This window comes from Spodoptera frugiperda, chromosome 29 (genome assembly GCF_023101765.2).
Source record: "Spodoptera frugiperda isolate SF20-4 chromosome 29, AGI-APGP_CSIRO_Sfru_2.0, whole genome shotgun sequence".
NCBI lineage: Eukaryota > Metazoa > Arthropoda > Insecta > Lepidoptera > Noctuidae > Spodoptera > Spodoptera frugiperda.
In genome coordinates this window covers 1,690,277-1,713,927 of record NC_064240.1, presented here as the reverse complement: position 1 = coordinate 1,713,927, position 23,651 = coordinate 1,690,277, and the positions used below count along the sequence as shown (strand labels likewise).

The 23,651-nt window shown below is 36.3% G+C and overlaps 1 protein-coding gene across 4 annotated transcripts in view; it reads right to left on the bottom strand.

Annotated features, from left to right (window-relative positions):
- LOC118268290 (uncharacterized) overlaps positions 1-23,651 on the bottom strand; it is an 83,353-nt gene that overhangs the window by 9,770 nt on the left and 49,932 nt on the right. For all 4 annotated transcript variants that reach the window (XM_035582721.2, XM_035582722.2, XM_035582725.2 and 1 more), the window contains exons 2-3: positions 11,108-11,251; positions 7,571-7,717 (exon numbers count right to left, since the gene is read on the bottom strand). In XM_035582721.2, the coding sequence (XP_035438614.1) occupies positions 7,571-7,717; positions 11,108-11,251 (291 nt within the window). The remainder of the gene's footprint in view (positions 1-7,570; positions 7,718-11,107; positions 11,252-23,651) is intronic.

Here is a 23,651-nt window from a genome sequence, read left to right as displayed (position 1 = left end):
ACATGAATATTAAGCATTTCTCTTTGTGCTTTCGCGTGTGTCATACGTGATCTGCGAAATTTGAAATTGTGATAATGGTGTTTGTACCGTAATAAGATCACCCGGTTTTAAGGGGAGGAAGGGATCATCCATTGACTTCTTCCACCTGAGGAGAGTGGGTGTGGCAGGTTAGGCTCTTACTGGCTAAAACCCGGTGTGACGTTCCAAAAGTGGCCACACTAGTATATTTCCAGATGCCTTAGCAAAAGTTTGGTTTACGTATAACAAGAGCAAAATGAGAGCGCGTTTGGCACTGCGATTGGTTGGTTCAATCAGGCGTTCGTCAAACGGCTCTTGTTTCGGAAAGATTAAGGGTACACTTCATTCATTTGAGGAAATAAAATTATATTAATTTAACCCAAAAGCCATTTTAATAAAAATGCCTTAGTGGTGGAGAAGCGCTCGCATAGATAATCATTTCAAAGCATCGATGCTCTCATCGACCATAAAACGAATTGCCAAAAATTAATATCCAACAAAATTAATGACTATCCATAAAATCATCGAATAGTGTCGCTCGTTAGTTAACCTACCAAACCATAACAAAGGTTTCAGATTATTACCTCATAAATAATAACTGATCACAGATCCGGTTGCCATGGTAACCGCCAACGGTCTCCAGGAGCGTGACCCAGCTCACTTCACCACTTGTGAGTCAGAGCCATTACATAGAAACTTGACGATAGATCGATAGCCGTTAATATTCCACCGGTTTCAGTGCGTACTCATAATATTACCAACTTAATGTTCTGTTATCAAAATTAGAGTGTAATAGATAATTTCAATTTAGCCTGCATATACATGATTATAAAATAAATATCTTCACGCCTTTTATCTCCAAAGGGTAGGCAGACGCGCAAATTACGGCACGTAATACCACTGTACAATGTACACCCATTTTCCACTATTTGTGTTACACTCGTAACTCCCATGGTATTGAGAAATTTTCGAAAAACCGAAAATTGAACCGGAGTTTGCCAGGCAGTCGCCCTTGTGACCACTCGACCAACGAGGTGTTAATGTTTCAGTCATCATGCAACATAAGCGTTAACATAATCGAGTTTTAGCTCGATATAGTGTTTAATCTCTTTTCTAATTGGGAATAGAGAAAACAATGATTTTGGTTTTATGTGTAGTACTTTCGACTTCTAAAACATCTATTATACTCACTATAGACAAACAATCAAAGGCTGAAAATTCAGAAAACTAGCTAAAGAAACTTAAAGCGTACTTTTACTGAGCACTTACCAACGACTTGTTAGTCTAAAAGGGGCAATTGGTATAAGAGAAACGCTGATTCAAAAGACTCAATTAAAACTCAATGCTGGGAAAATGAGAACAAAGAAAAGAAAACCTTTTCACGATTAACATTTAGGTTCATTGTTCAATAACACTGTAATTTAAGTTTTAAATCGCAACTCCATATTGACCAAGAGATTTCAGCAGTAATGGGATATTTACGGGCTAATGAAATTATTTATACTTCGGCAAGAAACAAAAAACTCGATCTATTATTTTTTTTGTAACCCGATGGAAATCTTCATGGACTTCCCACATCGTGGGGACAACAGGGAGCGTGTTAGACTCTTACTAGTTAATACTATCACAGTGTTCTTCCTCTGTAATAATACTTGCGTTGTCTTTCACCATGTAAATCAGGTGACCATAATTTTATTATGCCAATTCCTCACAGAATGACCGACATTTCACTTGGTAACTATTTTAACTCTTTTGGCTTTGAGTAGCACCGGTTTTCTACCATCAGGCGATAAATTAGCTAATTTATTGCCTTATTTCATAAACCAAACATAAACACTAACTTATCTTGAATTTAGTACATAATTCATTAATATTTAACACAAAACATGCGACATCCTTTGTTTTACCGTTCCCTTACTAAGCCAAGGACGTTGAAACTACTGCATAATATCGGGACACGCGACATGCATTAGACCCGCAACATCGATCTTAGTTTTCCTTAATATTAAACTTAATTTTTGCTGAAAGGTCAGGTTGAGGGTGCATGCTTAAATACTGTGAGGTAATTATACCACGTACTTGGAAACTAAGTACTTAACGTTTGAAGCTCAATTATAGTCTAAAGCAGAAGGTAATTTGTAGTTAGCATTAAATTAATACAGATGTTTTCAAGAAAAAGGTATTAGCACATGAAAAAAAAAAAACTTATATGCATTCATATGATAAAGTTATAAGGAAAATGTAGAATACTTTAAGTAGTTAAACCGCCGTAATCGAAGTCATTTATTGGTTACTTAATCCAGTCCTTAGCAAAATTGTTTTCGGAACAAAGTCGTAACAAAATAATAGTTTAAGCAATCATTAAATGTCTCTAATTACGGCAGTAAGCCAGCAAACAATACAATAAAATATTCGAAAGACGATCATAAGATCAGGTCCGATTCTAAATTCTTTCGAAATAGACGATATCATTAGGCTCCTGAATAGAACATAAAATACATCCACTTAAAATATAAGGATGGTTAACTCATCATTACCTAAAAAATAATACAACACAAAACCTTGAACAACATTTTCTCAAATCGTAACACAAAGGTCTTGATCACAAAAGTCGCCATTCGCATTAATGAAAGAAACAATGGATGTCATAAACAAAAATGAGTGTTTACTATCCTTGTAAACGTTTATTTGTTTACTGAAGATATCTCAAGTCCTATTGAATTATTTATGAACGATTTGTCATAAACAAGAATGTCTTGTACAAATGGGGTGACTTGGTAATCAGACGTATTTATCACAGGTCTTGTTCTTGTAACGATAATAGGTATTAGAGTAACAGACCAGAACGTTACACAGGTGAAATCACTAGTCACAGTTTAAATAACAGCTTGTTATACATATTACCACCTTAAAATATTACCTGTTATCCTTACAAACTTGACTTAATGTCAAGTAAATACTTTTACAAAGTTTCGACTTGATTTTAAGTTGGTTTGTAAGGAATTTCTAAGATGACTTATTACATTACATGAGTACTTAGGTACTACAGGCGTTGCTAATACCAAACGCTATTCAATATTTTTTCTTTAATGTTAGGTTTACAATGCACAAGAAATTTATTCAAGTATCTGAGACGCTGAAGGTCATACAGGTATATGCGCCGACCTCGACACATTGTGACGACGAAGTAGAGGCTCTGTATGAGGAAATTTCAAAAGCCATACACTCCTCCGAAACACACTTCACCGTTGTGATGGGGGATTTCAATGCAAAGGTGGGCACACGGAATAGCGATGAGTTGAGAATAGGGCCATTTGGATATGGGCAGCGAAACCATCGGGGCCAGCGGCTGGTCGACTTTATGGAGAGGAGAGACTCTATTTGATGAACTCCTTCTTCCAGAAGCGACCGGCCAAGAAGTGGACATGGATAAGCCCTGATGGTTCTACCAAAAATGAGATCGACTTCATCATGGCGACCGAAAGACGTATATTCAGTGATGTCTCTGTGATAGCGAAGGTGAAAACCGGTAGCGATCACCGTATTGTCAGGGGCACACTGAACATCAATGTAAAACTAGAGCGGTCACGCCTGGTGAAGTCCACGCTCCGCCCTGGACGTGCCCAGATCCAAAACCCCGAGCAGTTCCAACTCCAACTGCAAAATCGCTTCCAGTGTCTAGCTGATTGTGGAAACGTGGACGAGATAAATAATGGGTTGGTGGAAACTGTCCGAGCAGTGGGGTCAGACTTCTTCAAGACCCCCGCCGAAACAGGCCCCAAAAGCTCTCCGACGGAACCTTAAAACTTCTTAAGGATCGTAGCGAGATGAGGCTGCAGTCTTCAGACGATATGTCTGAATACGGCAAGCTCAATAGACGAATCTCGAAATACATGCGACGTGACCTGCGGGCCTATAACGCCGCAAGAGTCAGAGACTTAATTGAGCGAAACAAGGGCTCAAAAGTCTTCGCAAAGAATTCGTCTGTTGGGCAAAGCCAAATGACGAGGCTGAAGACCGAGGATGGCAGCGTCATCTCGTCGAAGTCCGAGATCCTCGGAGAGCTCGAGAGGTTTTACGGACAGTTATACACCTCATCACGGCAACCCATCGTCGGTACAGCTCGGGACCCAAGAGCTAAACTGACGCGGCACTACACTGAGGATATCCCAGACATCAGCCTGTACGAGATTAGGATGGCTCTCAAACAGCTTAAAAACAACAAGGCGCCGGACGATGACGGAATCACGTCGGAACTTCTGCGAGCGGGTGGAAAACCGATACTTTTAGTCCTCCAGAAGCTATTCAATTCCGTCATACTCGAGGGAACCACGCCGGTAGCATGGCAACGGAGTGTGGTGGTTCTGTTCTTTAAAAAAGGCGACAACTGTCTGCTAAAGAACTACAGACCTATCTCACTTCTGAGCCATGTGTATAAGCTGTTTTCGAGGGTCATCACGAACCGTCTCGAACGCAGGCTTGATGACTTCCAGCCTCCCGAACAAGCCGGATTCCGAAAAGGTTTCAGTACCATAGACCACATTCATACGCTGCGGCAGATTATACAGAAGACCGAGGAGTATAACTTGCCACTATGCTTGGCGTTTGTGGACTATGAGAAAGCCTTCGATTCAATCGAAACCTGGGCGGTGCTGCAGTCTCTCCAGCGGTGCCACATCGACTATAGATACATCGAGGTTTTGAAGTGTTTGTATAACAACGCCACCATGCGCATCCGACTCCAGGAAGAGACTACGAGGCCAATCCAGTTGCGGAAGGGCGTGAGACAGGGAGACGTTATATCTCCGAAACTGTTCACGAACGCACTGGAGGACGTTTTTAAGCTCTTGGACTGGAGCGGACGCGGCATCAACATTAATGGCGAATACATCACTCATCTCCGTTTCGCCGATGACATAGTCGTAATGGCAGAGTCGCTGGAAGAGCTGAACACCATGCTCAGCGACCTCAATACCGTTTCCCAACAGGTGGGCCTTAAAATGAACATGGACAAGACGAAAATCATGTCAAATGTCCATGTTGCACCTATACCGGTTGTCGTTGGGAACGATATACTCGAAGTTGTAGACCACTACACATACCTGGGTCAGATCATCCAGCTAGGTAGGTCCAACTTCGAGAAAGAGGTCGCTCGAAGAATCCAACTCGGATGGGCAGCATTTGGGAAGTTGCATGAAGTCTTCTCGTCAAAAATCCCGCAGTGTCTGAAGACCAGGATGTACAACCAGTGTGTGTTGCCAGTGATGACGTACGGTACCGAGACATGGTCCCTAACTGCTGGCCTTTTAGAAAGGCTCAGAGTCGCCCAGCGCGCGATGGAGAGAGCTATGCTCGGAGTATCTTTGCGCGACAAAATCCGAAATATGGAAATTCGCCAAAGAACAAGAGTTACAGACATAGCTCTCAAAATATGCAGGCTGAAGTGGCAATGGGCAGGCCACGTCGCTCGGAGGACTGATGGCCGCTGGGCCAGGAAGGTGACTGAGTGGCGACCGCGGACCGGAAGACGCAGCGTGGGCAGACCTCCCACTAGGTGGACCGACGACATCGTCAGAGTGGCGGGGAGCCAGTGGATGCAGGTGGCGGCTTGTCGTTCTACGTGGAGGACCAAGGGGGAGGCCTTTGTTCAGCAGTGGACGTCTCTCGGCTGATGATGATGATGATGATGATGATGATCTGAGTAATGCAAGTGACTCAGTATCAACTTTTATTGAATGCCTTGCTAATGTTGATTCATGAACATTATTTCTGGAAAATGAAAGTCATGTAATTCTGAATGAATCATACATTCATGCAAGAAAAACTTTTGATTACTAACTTAATTCAAAGAAAGGGTAATTTCAAAAGAATCATGATTTCTTCGTATTGTATTGTGTAAGCTTGGGTAAATTAATAAATTAGCATTTTCATGAGTTGTGTAAGCTGCATTATTTATTTACTTAATGAATTTTCATGATGCAGCCATTATAAGAAATTAAACTTTAAATTAAACTTAATGAAGTCCATTTCAAATGCTTTCAGCAGGTTGCTTTAATTTTAATGAATATCTTTGCTATAAAATATAGCAAAGCATTATCCAGGTTTTACTTGTTCCTTACCACAAAATTACAGACAAAGAGAAAAACAGACAGAGAAAGAGAGATAGACGTAAAGATGACATCAATAAGTGAACTATAAACCACATAAAACAAGAACATTTCAACTTTACCAAGCACCAATCACTTGTATAACACGAATTACCTTAGATAAGACAGAATAAAAATAAAAAAGACATTAGCTCACACGACATGACATGACTGACTGTGACGAAGTTTTAATTGACTTTTTGAATCAGTCATTAAAGTTTATTAGTCACAAACACAGCTCTGTACTCTGTGCTGCCAACAAGTTTCATCAAACACGCTTCCAAAGTGCAACTTTTAATTTAGAAAATGTTGAGAAGCATGTCGGTCTCCTTGTAGTTTGAAATTCTTACTTTTGACGTACATAATAATGTTCAGTCTTTTTGAAAATTGTTATGAAATTGTAGTTTTATTGTGAATATTATTCCAAGGTAAAAGGCGAAGCGAGGTGAAAGTTTCGTGTTGTAACAAGAATTTATACTTGATTTTAAAATATTAAAAAGATTTATCAAAAATAATATAGTGAAACTTCTCGCCAAAGATTGCCAAATAATACAACCTCTATCTAGATTATTATTCGAAAAATAACATTCCTCAACAACATTTTTGCTCGTCTTGGCTTCTATTCCAGAAATTCCCTAAAAATAATAAAGAATAGCTGTTTCCGAACAGATCTAATATTAATAATTCTATTTAAAATACAGTTATGATAGAATCAAATTACTTTTTTCTTAAACTATCTGGAATAAAACATGAAATGGCATGTCAGTAAAAGCAACAGTAATATTATATTCATAAATTATTCAAAAGAACATACCAAGCTTACATATATTTTGTAAAATATTTCTAATACGGGGAATAAGAGAAAAAATGGTAAGACTCACTAGGGACTATATGATTCAAAAATGTACATGCTATTATGACCAAGCCACTCGTATTGTTGGAAACAAAACATGCACGAGCCAATTTTAAAAACTGAAGAATTTCTCATTCGCTGATTTTTTAATAAATTTAAATGTGAATAAAATAGCAGTTGTGACTGTGCAATTATGTTTCTTTCTTGATAATTAATAAAAGAGAAAAGGATTGTTTTAAAGCAGTGGGAATTAAATAACGTGACTTTAAATTTATAGGCTTTTTTCCACCAATATCATACATTATTTTCCGTATAATGAAAAAACGTTTGTATACTGAACCAGCCTCTCTCTCTCTCTCTCTCTCTCTCTCTCTTTTTGTCTCTCATTATCTCTGTAAGAAGTATCCTCAAAACTTTTCCTGCCAATGCATAGGTTGAAGAAACCGCAGAACGCGATGGTACTACTTACCGCATTTACCTTCTATAAGTTTCCAGTATATTGTGAAACGTTTTCCTATTATACAAAAAATGAAATAGTATAATATATACTTACGTTTCCCACACTTGTCCTTGTAGTTGCTGATTGGCACGTCAGGGTGGCAGTGGCATGTCTTCTGAACGTCGTCGCATATCGCGTCCGGAAAGTGACAGTCCTCGATTGTGGAGCACAGGTCACCGTACAGACCCCGTCTTAGTGGGTCTGGAAAGAGAAGAAGAATAGAGGAACTTATTATAAGGAGAGACAAAGTGGGAGAGTAAGCGTAATAAACCAAGTGTTAGTATCATTATTTTTTAGCGTAACGTTGACCCAAGACGAATATTTTTTAGGAACTACGATACTAAATATTTCAAAGCGGTTTAAAAAAAGGAAAAAAACGTAATGATTTTTGGCAAAATGATTTTCAAATAAGATCAATAAAGACGCGGTATTTGAAACAGTGAATAATGCTTAATGGTATCTAATACACAATGATAGTGATCGTGAAACAAAAATACCTATACCTACTATAGTGACGTGACATCATCATCTTCGATACATCGATATTTTTCTGAAGGATTTTGTGCCAATTCTTTGAAAGTCCTGGAATAACACCCTTTGCGAACGTACAATACTATTTTCTATACACTACACTCTTTTATCAAGCCATTCTTCGAATAAAAAAGTACAAAGAACGAATTGATGATTAATAAGAATTAAATAATAAATGGTAGCGACTCAATCGCGCACTGCCTAGGAAATATAATGTTAGTATATTATGTACGTATGTATATGCCTATTTGATGGTAAACGTTCAGTGACTGCATTGCAGTTCATTGCACTAGCTATTGATTACATGGTGCCATGCCATGAGGCTAATAGCCCCAATTGTCATTAGCTTCAGAAATTATTTCGCGTTAATACACTAGAATTATAATTTATGTCGCTTTTTATATGAATATTTCATAATGCTTTTAATTTAAGTGATGTTTTCAGTACTTACTACTTTTTTATATGACTAAAGTACATCAAACCCATATAATATAGCCATAGTAATCATATAACCCATAGCATAGTAGTAAAAAACTGTGTTAAACACTAAACTTTCAAAATAAGCCTTGTGTTTATTCTCAAAAATTTTAAAGATGTTTTTCCTGAGTCAGTCATTTTTACAACTGCGCAGAAAAATCATGTCTAAAATTACGAACAAGTTAAAATCTCAACTAGAAAAGTTGTCTCAAACTCCAAATAAACCTACTTAAACTTTAAACAGTAGCTACCCAAAAAACCCACATGAATAAAAAAAGTTTTACTAAAACAGTAAAAGTGTAGACGATCTACAACTTAATGTACCTATGTCAATCCATAAAAGAAGTTCATTCGATCCCTATTTAGCTTCTGCAAGCACTTACTCGCTAACGAATAGTGATGTGCCTAAAACCTAATTCGTTTTATCGATACCCACATTTTGGTTTACGATAAAACTCGAGTGCTGGTATCGTAATTACATCGATCAAATGATCAATGAACTTCTCTATCAGTATGTTCCCGTGATTGGTTTCGATAATTAAGGTTTCTATGTTTGTATTGACTAAAACTAATCTAGGTAATATTTTTTTTAGACTTTAAAATACGTTTACTATTTATTCTAATGGGATATTGGAATTACATTATCTAATTTATCTGGAGAAGACATTGAAATTGTTATGCTTCTGCAATATTTTTTTTACTATATAATTTGTTACGGCCTCACAAAACACCGATGTGAAACAATGCTTGCGTTGTGTTTCATTGTGTGATTGAGGTTACTGGAGGCCCAATTCCTAACCCCGATAATACCGAGAACGCACTTGTAACGCCTCTGGTGTTTCTAGTGATCCATCTGTTCGTTTTACCGACTAGGCAGCTTGTGGCGAGCTGTTGGGCAGTGGCGACCCCACGGACCTGACTCCCGGGAGAGGCCCTACTTTTTAACTCCGGTTGGTACTCGTGACTATCCGGAGTGGCCTCTCCTACCTCACTCTTGCCTTAATCGGCTGGTTTGAGTGGAGATTCGCAAGAGTGGAGTTGCCTTCAGCTCCACTTGGGGAAGGACGTATCCCAGTAAGATGCTGGTAGGGGTCTTGACCGTACTTCCGGGATTGCTCTGATAGCCGTGGGATGCCCCCCCTTCCTCAAGCAGCTCAACGGATGTTGCTTCCCTTGTCGCTACATGCTAGCGGCCGTTTCCGGGGGCCCATTATTGAGTTTGCGAGTCACCCCCTGCCTGTTTATCCGTATTTTTCAATATTGGTCAGGGGCAGGGGCCATAGTCCCCATAGTTAACCGGTTAACTATTCCACAGCCACCCACACCCATATCCCTATCATTTCCTTTTACCGTATCTTACAATAATCCTGCTTCAACCGGGTATTGTCCTTTGGTGTACTTCCATAGTGCATACAGGGATAATCGCCGGCTGATGTCCCCTTACATTTAGATTAAAATTGTTCAACGGGCCTCTGCTAGTTGGCTTCGGCCCCTCGTACGCCTTCCAAAGATCCGGGACCCTGTGGTCCCGTGATTATGTAAAGAACATACATAATAATAATTTTATTTCAGAAAAATCCATCAACATACAAACTAAAATTTAAAAAATTAAAAATTAAAAAAATTAAAGAAATTAAAAAATAAAAAATTAGTTAGTACCACCTAATACCATAAAAAGATACTTTATAAAAATAAAATGAGTATTTCTTTGATCAAACGCAAACAAGCAGAGAATTACCTTTACTCATAAGTATCAAATAAAATCATAACATTAATACTTAATTTATTCATTTCCTCAACAGAACATCGACATTAAAGCTATTTACCAGCCCAAGCAACTTGGCATTAAGCCTCAAAAGCCTACGACGAATCTACGACAAACGTAATCCGCTTTACATGGCAACACAATCACCTGTCAGGTGGGAGCTGGTCGTTTTAATCAAAGAGCCAAACATCAAAGTAACAAATTACATTATACTAATACTTTAGGGACCAAAAGCTTAGGTACAAAGGCTGTCGAGGCATTAGAAGGACTCAATCAAATGAAATGGAATAACTGAGTAAATAATTTCATTTTGTGACCATAGGTATGGGCTGAGGTACAAGGTACCCAAATGAAATTGGTTGCTTGTGTCAAGAAGCTTTGCAAATAGCCACAATTATTTTTATGAAGGCATTAAAATATTTTGTAAAAATTTGGAAGCATGAAGGCAACATGTACTCAGTCTAATTTATCAGAATGATAATTATGATGAATGTAATAGTTTTTTTTTTTTGAGGGGAAAATCATCCAATGACTTTTCCCATCTTGAGAGCGAGAAATTGTCAGACTCTCACTCACTATAAACCAACTCGTTCCTTCTGCAACGAGCCAGAGATCCTATTACGTTGTCCGAAGCTCCGGATAATAATCTCTCATTTTGTATTAAATATGATTTGTGCAATACGCTTTTAAACCCAGAGAAACACGATTACGTTTTTTCATTAACAGATCTAAATACTAATTTATAATCATCAAGAAACAACTCAATTAAAATATGAACCATAATTTTCAGTTCATCCAATATTTTCTGTGAAACTCACCGTTAGATGTAAGTTCAGCATATCCAAGCTGAGGCAAGCTGAGTGCTAGGAGCGTCGCGAGCGCGGCGAGCGAGCCGGCCGCCCGCTTCGAGCGCTCGCCTCGCATGCCGCTCACTGCACCCGCGTCACATGCCAATGAAGTGCCTGGGACAAAACATACATCTGCATTTAGTAACATAACACTATATCTGACTGATAACTTTCATAAGTCGCTTGATAAGAAGAATGAGAGGTCAACTGATGATAAATCAAAAAAATATCAAGTCTATCACAATTTTAATTAATGCCCGGTTTACATTATTCCAGTCCAGCGATCCAGTCCAGTACTGGATTGCTTACTGGAAAAATGTAAACCGGCACTGGAATGAACTGAATCCAGTAAGCATTCCAGTCCAGTAACTGGATTCGCGGTCTACTTTTCGGTCCAGTGCGATCAATCCAGTGCAACTGGAATAATGTAGACGGCCAATCCAGTGCCATTCCAGTGCTGACGAAGTACACACGTGTTGGTTTTTTTGCGGACTTTTTTTGCGAAGAAAAAGGATTTAACAATGGTGAAGAAGTTATCTGAAGACGAAACTATAAAGTTTGTCTCTATATGTATACAGAGATAATTTTTGAAATAGTTGGTTTTGGCAATCGAAACATACGACTGAGGCTTCTGTAACTATCTCCAGTAGTTAAAAAAGAAAGAGTGACTTCTAATTTTATTTTTGCGGGTATAGCATCTCTGAACAACGTATTCTTACGCTGGATATTAATAGAAACTAATAATAACAGTTCTTCAAAGTTTTCTGCTGTCATTCTCAGTGCCAGTCTATGTTCATTGGGATCTTCTACCTTCAGTTGTTGCAAAAGCATTACTGACCCTCCTTTTTGATCTCTTTCGCTGATCCAATTTCTCACCCAAATCCGTTCCTTTTTTTTAGTTCCTTATCAACCTCCTTAATAGCTTCTTGTAGCAAAAGTGATTGAGCACGTTGAAAACATTTTCGAAACTGATCTCTTCTTGAAATCATTGTCACTGTAGTGTTCACACTTCAACGGCTTCTAAATAACTGGAATAATGTAGATGTAACAGATCCAGTCCAGTAAGCAATCCAGTACTGGACTGGATCGCTGGACTGGAATAATGTAAACCGGGCATAACGAGCTAAATAATAAGAGCATATTAACTAATAAAATGTTATTTTTGAGTCCTATAAAATAAGCCGCAACTGTATAGCTACCCAATTTCAATAGTCAGTACTAGCACGGAATATGGCAATTGAAAAGCCTAACAATTGCTTTGCTTGAACTCTAGCTGTTACATTTGTGATAATTCGACCTACACAACGACCAAAATAGAGCATAATCTAAGAGTGGAAATTCTATAGGTAACAGAAATAACTGTAATAGAATTAGACGAGAACAGTCACGAACTGTGATGCTATTCTTACAACAGTGCAGAGTGCAGGCGAATGACAAACATAACGAGATATTTTCTTGCACTTTCCCATTTTCCTTACAATTGTATTCTTCTCTATCTTAAAAATGGAGTTACATTCCTAGACATACACTGTTCTTAGTGACACAAAAGGTCTGCCAAAAACATCTTTATACCAAACAAGACACCAAAAATATTAAATGCAAAGAAATCCCACAGCGACTTATATCACCCTCCAGAACGACAAAAAATGGCAACCTTAAAAAAGTGGTAAAATAAAGACTAAACTTTATTTACAAAGCCTCAAGGTAATATTTTGTTTGATAAATCCGTTACACTTGTTTTCTTTCGGTATTGTGAACGGGAGTATAGAGGAAGGGTTTAGGAGGGTCTTACTGTCGGACATAATTGTATTGTCTGACAAAGTAAGGATAATTCAGCATCCTTGCCTTTTCTTACAGTATGAGGCTGCTGGTATTTTGTGAGGGTCGCAGAAACTAATATTCTATGAATGTTGGGACACTGGTGTGAGCCCTGAGGAATTTTTTGATCTCTTTCGGTATTCGCCTCAGTTTTGTTTGAAACTTAAGTCATGTTTGTATTTACTTTTCTGGGAATATTTTTGTCTGTGAGTATTTTTATATGAAAACGTGTTTGGTACTTTTAGTGTCCTTATGAATTGAATTATTGTTGTGTTTATTTATTTAAGTTATTGACTTCTTATTTTCTTTGATATTTTCCATGTTTTTTTTTTTTTTTTTTTACCTTAACCGACGAGCATACATAAAAAGGTTGAAGACTGTTGATGAAGCGAAAGAGGTATGTAAGATTCGTAGCAACTGGCGTTCTATTGTCTCTGCCTATCTACATCGGAGAGGGGCGTGAGGCTGTATGTATGTTATTCAAAATTTTATTAATTAAATCTTCTAAACATTATCTACATTTACTACACAGCATTCACAACTAAAATCAAATAATAAAAAAAATCACATTCCCAGAAAAAAAAAAAAAACTTCTTTAACCAAAAACAGAAGTCACATCACATTACGTTTCTTTGAACTAACATCCCAGTCAAAAGGAAACTTCATTTCATATTTCCATCCGAATGGTTCCAAGGGAATTGGGATATAAAGAGTATTGCCGGTACTTCGTCATCACCTGTCATCGCGAACGAACTCGTCAGAAGAAAATAGATTGCTGGAAAATATCTCGAATGATTACTGTAATTTATCATCATAGAGCTGTGAGGCATCTGCGATCCGCTTCGAGGAAGAAAATGATATTAAGAGAAAATTAGATAAAGTTCAGTTTCTTTGATGTTTCAAGATATTTTGGGACGTTTAGTGCGGAAGGTTGTCTTTGTGTTTGGACAAGAAATGATAACATTAAGTTGAAAAGAAGGACTTTGACATTTATTTGCTTACAGATAACTGTTACTTAATGACAATTAATGTATAAGTAATGTATGAGCAGGACTGTATAAGTCGCAATGTTATGTAAAACTCCACCCTAAATTTAATAATCCCAAAGATAATACGAAACCAATAATCCTTTATCTGACCCATCCAAACGAAAACGCGATGTAACAGGTTCAGTAAAAATCAAAAACTTCAAACAAAATCTAGACTAATAATAGTGTCTGTTTGTAATATTAAAATAACCGCTTAATTCGAACTGTATGTTTCAAAGACACATCAAAATTATATTTTTCCTATATTTGTCTGTCTGTATGTTTGCTCTCGCTAATCTTTGAAATGGCTGAACCAGTTTTAACGAAAATTTCAATAAAAATAATAAGGAGTGACTTAGGCTACTTTTTCACAGGGTCCGTTATCCACGCAAGCGAAACCGCCGGCAACAGCTAGTCCAGAATACAAAAAAAAAACGTATCCAAGTTTGTATCAACACCAGGTTAAATGACTCGCTGCCTTAGAGACGCGATTTACAACCGCCACGAACACCCCAAGGTTATAGGAAAACGATTTAGATTTCACCAAAATGTAATATACAGTGAAAGTTTGTTACATAACGGTATGAGGCTGCCAAGTTTGTCTAGTGTTCGTGAAATTGTCTAGCACGTTGTTTGCCTGGATAAAAAAGGGATTATTGAGTGCCTTGTTTATTCAGTGGTAAATTATGATTTCTGGATATGAAAATAAAGTGGAGTTTTGAGTTTTGAGTTTTGTTTACTAATATCTACCATTTTGTAAATTATTCTTTAGTAATGATTTTGTTTCAAAAATAATTACTAAGAACTGGGTAAAGGAACTATTAAATTACTCTGAATACGGTGGTTTTTTTGATAAAATATAATTGGATTGTTAAAATAAATGTTCAATGTTTAGACGACAGTTTCCCAGTTACTTTAAACAACAGTCTTCCAATAAACAACAAAAGATATTTTACACGAAATTCACTTCAAACAAACCCATTAAATATAACTTTAGATAAGAAACTCTTGAAGCTTATTTGACGTCTCTAATTGGAAAGTAAACTCAACCTTATATTTCACCCAATTAGGTAAAAACTGAAGCGTCACGATAACTGAGAAGTAACCCTACTGTTAGAGCATTGTTACCATCAAACAATTACATTTTCAACGAGGTACTATCTGTAATTGCGGTTATTACAATATACGACGTAATTCTAGTTTGTTTCAACTGAAAAGCCAATTAAACAATACCAAACAATTAAAAAATATTATTCGTTTTTGTTTAATTGTTCTGTGTAAAGTAAAATATAAAAAAATAGTGGAAAGTAAATTTAAAATGGTAACTTTTGGTAATAATGTTAATGTATTGTCTGATGCAGTTAAAACTTTAGAAATCTACCATAATGGATAATTATTTATTTATTGACGTAATATTTTCATCGAAAATTCAAGTTACAAAATCTGAACATCAATTACCTAACACGTCTAAAAAGGACATCGGGCGTTTTTTACCCGATTTTTTAAAAGTCGCGAACATAAACCAAAACATTTTTAAATGAAAGTGTTTGCAATCATATTTAATATTGTGTAGTTATTTTGATTCACAATAATGGGAAAATGGAAATAATTAGTAAAATGAAAATGATATTTTAAGTTGACTATTTTTCCTAATTACTAAACGACCGCTCAGTAAGTTAAAATATCACTCCGTGGTATTTTTGTAAACCCAATCAGACTAAATCCGTCAAGTTGATGTGCATGTTTCGTTCTCACTCTCGCCCATAGTCCTAAAACTGGTATACATATGTTGCGCTCGCGCAGGTAGCTAGCTTATCTTACTACATCGCAGTCCTTCGTCATCATCATCGCAGTCCTTCGCCAAAAGTTAAGAGAAAAATATGTTGTTTTAATTATTTTCGATTCCCTTTTTCCTCTTCAATTATTGCCCAAAAACATTTATAAATATTTTTTAAATGTCCAATTTCTCCTTATTGCCACGACCCACAGATATGGGAACTATACCATTGTGAACTAGATTTAATTGCCTATCCACCGTACCTAATTTTATTTTTGTTCGCCGTAGGTAAGTGTCCCATACAAAAATGCCCGATGTTCTTAGACAATAAAAAAAATCTAGACTCCCAAATACTCAAATGGCCTTTTACTGTAAAATACATAACGATGGCTTCCAGCCACAAGACGGTAAGCAAATTTTTTTAGCGAAACTGAGTTATACAAATCATTTTTTGACTCCGAATCTGAACATAACTCAAAATCGCAAGCAATTTTCCCTTACCCTCTTTTAGTCAGAAGGCATCGATAAGAAAATGTTGACTTGAACAACACAAACATCAAATAGCTCCCAACCACTCGATTAAAGAGGCAATTTCTATTTCTTATATTATTACAACAACCGATTAAGTAGACTAAGCCACTAAACAGGGGCGAGAGCGTGTTCACCACAAATAAAAACCTTTCCTTAATCCTGCTCAAGGTCAAACGGTCAATTATGGGTGTCACCAACGGTCACCGTTTGAAAGCAGGTTCAGTAGTGATAAAGATCGGTCAGGCTTTATTTGTTAGTAAAAGTCCACTAAAATATTTTAACAGAAAATTTATTATAAGCGGTCTATACTACGTCTACCTTAGCATTCCAAATTGTGATCTAATTTTCGTGGCATTTGTAGATTATTCATTTTAAGAGTAAAGAAATATGAAACAATCTAAACAAATTAATAATTCAGGATATTAAGGGTTAATTCCGTCAAGAATCCGGATTATTTTCTGGAGTCTGTGTTTACTGATGGGTTGTCTTCAAAGCCCGAGTGCAAAGCTTATGGGCAGACGTGCTCCATCGTAGGCCGCATCATCAGGCAAGATAGCGGCCAAACTTCGACCCATAAAACGATAAAATTGTTTTGTCAGTTGTTTAAACATGTGACTTTTTCTTACTATTCTATTATATGTACATTATTTTCTTTAATTTAACCCGTAGTACACCTTTATAATTGACATCGTTACTGAACCTGTACTTCTGTCCAATTTGCTTCCTTGCCAACAGTTTAAGGGTCGTTTGCCTGCGGAACGAAGGGTTATCGCCGTCTTCACGATCACAACGACCGACACACGCCTACTCTTTACTTCTTTTGTGACAAAATACTCCAGAATAAGCCAGCTCCGCGTTGTATGTAACGTCTTTACTGCCGAATTCTTTGTAAAGATTTACGATGGATTTACAAAAAGGAACTCTGCGATATTAGCTTTAAAGTACTGATTTGAAGTATTTGATTTTTATATTTTGATCCTGATAGGGATTGAGAGGTGGATTGATGGATCAAGGAAATACATTGATCATTGAAAGCACTGATATATTACTCTGTAATACAAATGTAAAGGGAGTGTTTTAGTTGTTTATTGTAGATTTTAATACATTCCATTTTTTACATTCAAATAAATACTAGCTAGTAATTGTCTTGACATAAGACTGGTACAGCATACTTAACATATCAATGATTAGTCTATGAATATTATCAGAAGCTCCTTCATCTTTTCATATTCCAAAAATACATATTTATGAATTTTATCACGAATATCCCTACGTTCTGCATTAGTAAAGCGAAATATAAATAACGTATGATCATTTTCCATACATTTTCTATACTTTAAGTGCAATTACTCACTCGGATCACGTATACAAACACACTGACACGGGTTTGCGAGCAAACAGCCGTTGGCCATAAAAATATTTATCCCGAAACGAGGATTGCTTCGAGTTTCGGTACCAAGCCGCCATGTTTCTGCTCTACTTATTTTGTGTGCTTTAGGACGTGCTTAGGAAGTTAGTACTTTCGAATTTTGTAGCTTTAGTTAGATCGCGGTACCTTATTGTTATTTTGTTTTCAAATTGTGCAATCGGTTGTATCCGTATTTACGGTTTTACATATTTTTATTTTTAAGAGCGTGACTTTTGTTTTGTTTCTACAAAAGTTGTGACAAAGATTTCGGCGGATTTTAAATTTTTCACGTTTACATAATTATTGAAGTATCATAGTATAACCAATTACTATTTATGACAACTTTTACCTCCGGAATAAGAATATCATTTTTTATTTTAATAGACCATTTTAGGGTAGTTCTTCGAAATTTGATTCTTCGACTGATTCATATGGCCAAAATTTAATTCCACTTTAAGATCTGTAACACGTGTTCATATGAAAATAGTTAAACCAAATAACGTATATTCGAATGAGGGACTCGTTTAAAAAAAATAGTTTTCGAGATATCGACGTTTGAATATTTTCTGCCCAGATGAATCAGAAATTGTTACAGATGAATCTGTTGAACAATTGAAAATTGTATGTAAATGAGCTCTGTATTTATTTTAATTGTTAGCATACCATTTTCGAGTACTTTCACACAGAGAAGTCACGAGCATTCATCATCACGCTTGCTCAGGGCGGATTAGCAATTTCAGACTCATATTAATTACATTCCTCAAAAAAAGTTTTTAAATTGTAGCTATAACATTTATAGCTAAGTTAATTTAAAAATAAGACTAGTAAAAAAATGGACAACGCAACAAGAGCATTATTTTATGATTTATATGCGGTTTTGACCATACGAATCAGGCACAGATGAATCAGGATTTTGCTTACAATCATGCATAACTCATCGTATATACAGACTTCAATCTTATCATTTTTCTACACGAATGTATAACCAAAAAACTTCACACGAAACATAGATTGAAGTTTTAAAACTGTAAAGTAAATTTTATAAAATAGGCATTGTAATCAGGATGCCATGTAAACCAAACACAGATGAATCAGATATTTACCTTAGTAACACCTGGATCTAAGCCAACCAGCCGCACGTCCGCCTCCTAACTTGGCCGTCGCACGCCTGGTTTCCCTCGGCACAGGAAGCCAGACTCTCATTATTAATACCCAACCAAGTATGGTCATTCGTAGCTTACGCCATATTAATCAGTATTATACGCCGGACACTTCTTATTTATTTATTTATAATCATACTAACATAGTCATAACGAATGCATATTTTTTTTTGAAGAGGACAACTCATCTCCTTTCGATGTAATTATAATTTATATAGGAGTATCAAAGGGAAAATGCGAAATCGACTACTTTGTTCCGGAAAATGGCAAACGGACACACCATATGAATCAGAAGAACAAGCTTAAAAAAAAAATATTTTGTACCTAGACTGCAATTATTTAAAAAATATTATTTGTCCTAGTAACTGATATAGCTAAACTATACTAAAAATAATATTACATGCCGTTTTGTTAGTTGGTTTCAAAAATATTTCCAAAGACATCGAAAATTTTGTCTCTGAAGAACTACCCTTTACCAAACTGCCTGTTTACAAAATAAGTTATAATGATTTATAATCCTAATTTCCTTCATTGGCATCCATGTCTATCTTTAAATAATGAAGACTTTATCCCCGGTTGACAGGCAATTAGCATAGCGCTTTGTCAGGTATTGCCAGTGGCATAAATCACCCCTAATTTAGGGAGAGCACGGACTGAATGTTAAACGACTCCATGGGTCGCTCAAGGTGATGTCCTCGGACCCACGTCAATGTGTCATATAAATAATAATATTGTTTGTTGTTCGGGTTCTTGATAAGAAATGGGTAGCGATACTTTTGAATATATTGCTATTTATTTTTGCAATTCTTATCACACTGCTTAGACTAGTAAAGTTTCATGTTTTGCCAATTCAAGTATTTCTTCTGTGAAATATGAGTGTGATTGAGAAACTGTTTGGTGAAAACAATTATGTTCGTATTTATTGTAAATAGTTCTCACTATTTAAAAACATCAAAATTACTTGGAAACATAAATAATGCAGATAGGAAGGAGTACTACTTAGGTTAATACCAAGTAAATCGCAGATTAACACAAAACACTGCAATTGCCTTCCTTTAATCTCCAATCGTCAATCCTTAATCACCATTCCTTGTTCCTTGTACCATTTGTACTGCGACACTCGTCACCCACTCAGCATTGTCACTGCATAGCCATAATTCCAATGCCAAACAGCTTGGCCATGTGCCAAGTGACGTCATTAAGTCTAGACGTGACCCCACACGAGATCCCTGAAGGATATTCTTTGACCTATTTTTAGTATTATAATACGTAGCATTACGTTAGGCTGTTTTTTGCCTAAAGAGGTAACAGAGCTGCATGTATTAATTTTTATTTAGATACGCTTAGCCGGTTTGTGAGTTCCTTTGCATGAAATAGAAGAAATCTGTTTCCTTTGTAGATATATTTTAGTCTCTGTGTTCAGTATTTCCTTGGCTCCTGAGAAACCGTACTCCATAGATGTTCTTATTATCACTCGACTATTAAAGCAGCCTTCAGCGTACCAAAACACCAATAGAATAATTGATATTATTATTTTTGGTAAAGGTAAACCAACAATTAAACACTATAATTTATGTTCGAAAGTAACACAAGTTTCACATATCGCATCTCTCATAAAAACCAAATAGGTCTCTAAAGGGTCGGCGAGGCGCATGTAACTTCCCAAGTGTTGCAAGCGTTCATAGGTCACTGTAGTGACTTACGATCAGGTGGGCCGTGTGCTTTCGTGCCACTGTCGTATAAAAAAGCCAAATATGAAGCTTCCACTCTACAGTTTTACAACGTCCACAAAATTCAGCTGACCAATCTAAAATAGGCGACAGGTTTAAATTTACCGCCTGTAAAGTCCGCTTAGCATCCGAAATGTATTTATGCATCAAATCGATCGTGACCCACATCTTTCCTGCCCAGATACAGACTACATTTAAACTCCAACAAAGTTAAATGAAGTTTAACATTCTCAATTGGTTAATAAACAAGATTATCCGTATCCCGGGGCTTGGAATTGTTAATTGGGGAGTCGCATGGAATACAGCAAAAGAAAAAAATTCGTTTAATTCCCTGATCACCCAACAATTTGTTGGTACTCGTATCGTTGAATTTGTTGTTGTAAAAAATCCTATTTGCGTAAAATACGGAAGTACGATGAAAAGGCGAATAGCTCAATTGCATATTTGAAAAATTTTAGATTTCAGATGAACAAAATTCTTGAAAGTATGGGATCATTCCCATAATATGTTATATTTATAATCAAAACGTGTCTCATAATGTCTGCTCGGTCGGTGATGTGGCTGTGGCTTCCCGATGTGTGGCGGATTCAATTCCTGCACAGAGCAATTCTTTGTATGATCTACAAATTGTTTCGGGTCTAAGTGTCATGTGCGTGCGAAATTGTATGTTTGTAAACGCACCCACGATTCAGTAAAAAATCCGAGTATCAAAAAATAATATGTCACAAACACTTAATATGAGTAAGTTCTTCGCAGAATAAAATTATGAATATAAAAGTTTGTACTACATTATATAATATTAATGAATGTAAAAGTTTGTACTACATTGAAGTGTTGTTAAGCTAAGTCTAAGAGGCTTATATTCAGGATAAAGTAATACTTAACTGCTAATTGGATGATTTAGAGAATTACGAGGTAAGAGGCATTTTATTTGAGGTATTAAGAGGTACAATTCTAACTCCAAAGTGTAATGATCTACTTGACATTTAATTATTACACATAATGATCACTCAGAAATAATATTCGATTTTATTTTTTAAATAATCGTTTTATGGTATAGGGAGATGAAAGGGCAGTACCTAGTAACCTAATCATAAGCAATTAATACAAAACTATCCCATAACATGTGGCAAGGCCTCAGATTACACTAATATTAACAGACAGACATGACGAATCTATAAGGGTTCCGTTTTTTGCTATTTGGCTACGGAACCCTAAAAATGTGAAAGTTTGTTTGTTTAGATGTTTGGACGTTTGTCCGTCAATGACGCTGAAACTGGTTGAAATTTGGTATACAGACAGGGTATGAGCTGACATGGGTATAAGATACTAGGATACTTTTTATGATACGGTAACTCGGACTACGCTACTGACAGAAGCTAATACTTTTCATTTTATTTAAATTCAATTAAATGGTTCAAATGGAAATTGCTAGAGTTACAACAATATCATTAACTATACATACATCACCTTGGTATAAAAACTTACTAGGACACAACAATCAGTTTGAATCACAACATGGAAGTACGCTATTCTTAGCGATAAGAACAATCACGCAAGTCTTAACTTGCATAAAAACTTTGTTCATATTTCTAGTTCATAATTGCATCTGATAACAAAGCATTGAATGTAAAATTATAACCTCATGGTCTGGTTTTCTCTTTGTATTTACTTTTTCTTAACCTTTTGTTAAATAGGTTGGGGTCAGTATAACGAGATACGAATGAATATCGAAGTTATAATTCTGAAGAACTTGCAAAGATCAAAGCTGACTAACCGCAGAACTCAGAATCATTTAATTGTTACTTAACCAAGTCTTTAGCAATTATTTTCGGAACAAAATCGTTAATAAGGAATAGTTTAAGTAATCATTAAAGATCCCAATTTAAGCTGAATTGAAACTATTTGTTACTTTTTCGACGTCTATGAAATGAAAAATAAATAAGAAAAATATTATTATGAATATTTCTAAAATAATATTCATAGGTATCTGGATATATCTATCAAAATCAAAATACAATACACACGTGCATGCTTAGCCAGATATCTTTATCACATTAATCTTTTTATGCAGATAAAAGAAAACAAAAAGAATAATAAATAAACATTTAAGCTGCATATGCATTACACATACTAATCAGAAGACACGTGCCACACCAAACGAAATAATATACGTACAATGCTAGCTGAGAATGCAAGCTCATAACATCACGTATCTTCGCAGCCATGTCTCGCTCATAACTTATGTCTTATTTGTAGCAAAAAATATTAAAACAAACCAAGAAAAATAGACACTGTTTGTGCTACGTGCAGTCTAGTACGGGAGTAGAAAAAAAATATGAGACTTATTTTTTTTTTTAAGACAAACAAGACTAGATAAAAATGTTACAAGATCATTTTTCATCAATAATATATATTTTTTATGGTATAATTATGTGAGCCAGAGCCAGAGTCCATGGACATCCAAAACACCAGAAGTGTAACAAGGGTGTTGCCGGTCCATTGGGAGTAAGGAATTTAAGGGTTGTTGGAGAGTCTAGGATAAGGTTGATTGGAAAAGGAGTAATTGGGCCTAAAATAACTTCACTCACTCAACGAAACACAACGTAAGTCTTGTTTCATGTAGGTTTTCTGTGAGACCGTGGTATCGAAGCATGGGTCTCCCACACTTAAATTATTAATCATCAAAGTCTCCCTGTGAGAAAAGTCAAACCCGGAGAAGGAATGAGCATTAATCACACGCGAGCATTAATCACAGAGCCTAGTTCTAGGAGGATTGCCAATTTCAAACTCATTCACTTTATAAAACGTTTTAAGTTTTAATGGGGTCAATAGTAATATATTAGATGCGAAAAGAACCTTAGCGTCATTATGTAAATAAGGAGCTATTTAACTAAGCAGTCCAAAAAAAAGGTAAGACATTAAGACATTTTTACCATTGGGCACAGATTCAAGAAGTGATAGAGTGTACGAACCTAATGGCCATACGCGATTTGAATGGATATTGGACACGTGCCAATATGGCTCCTATTCATAAAATCCATTACGATTGGTGTCTGTGG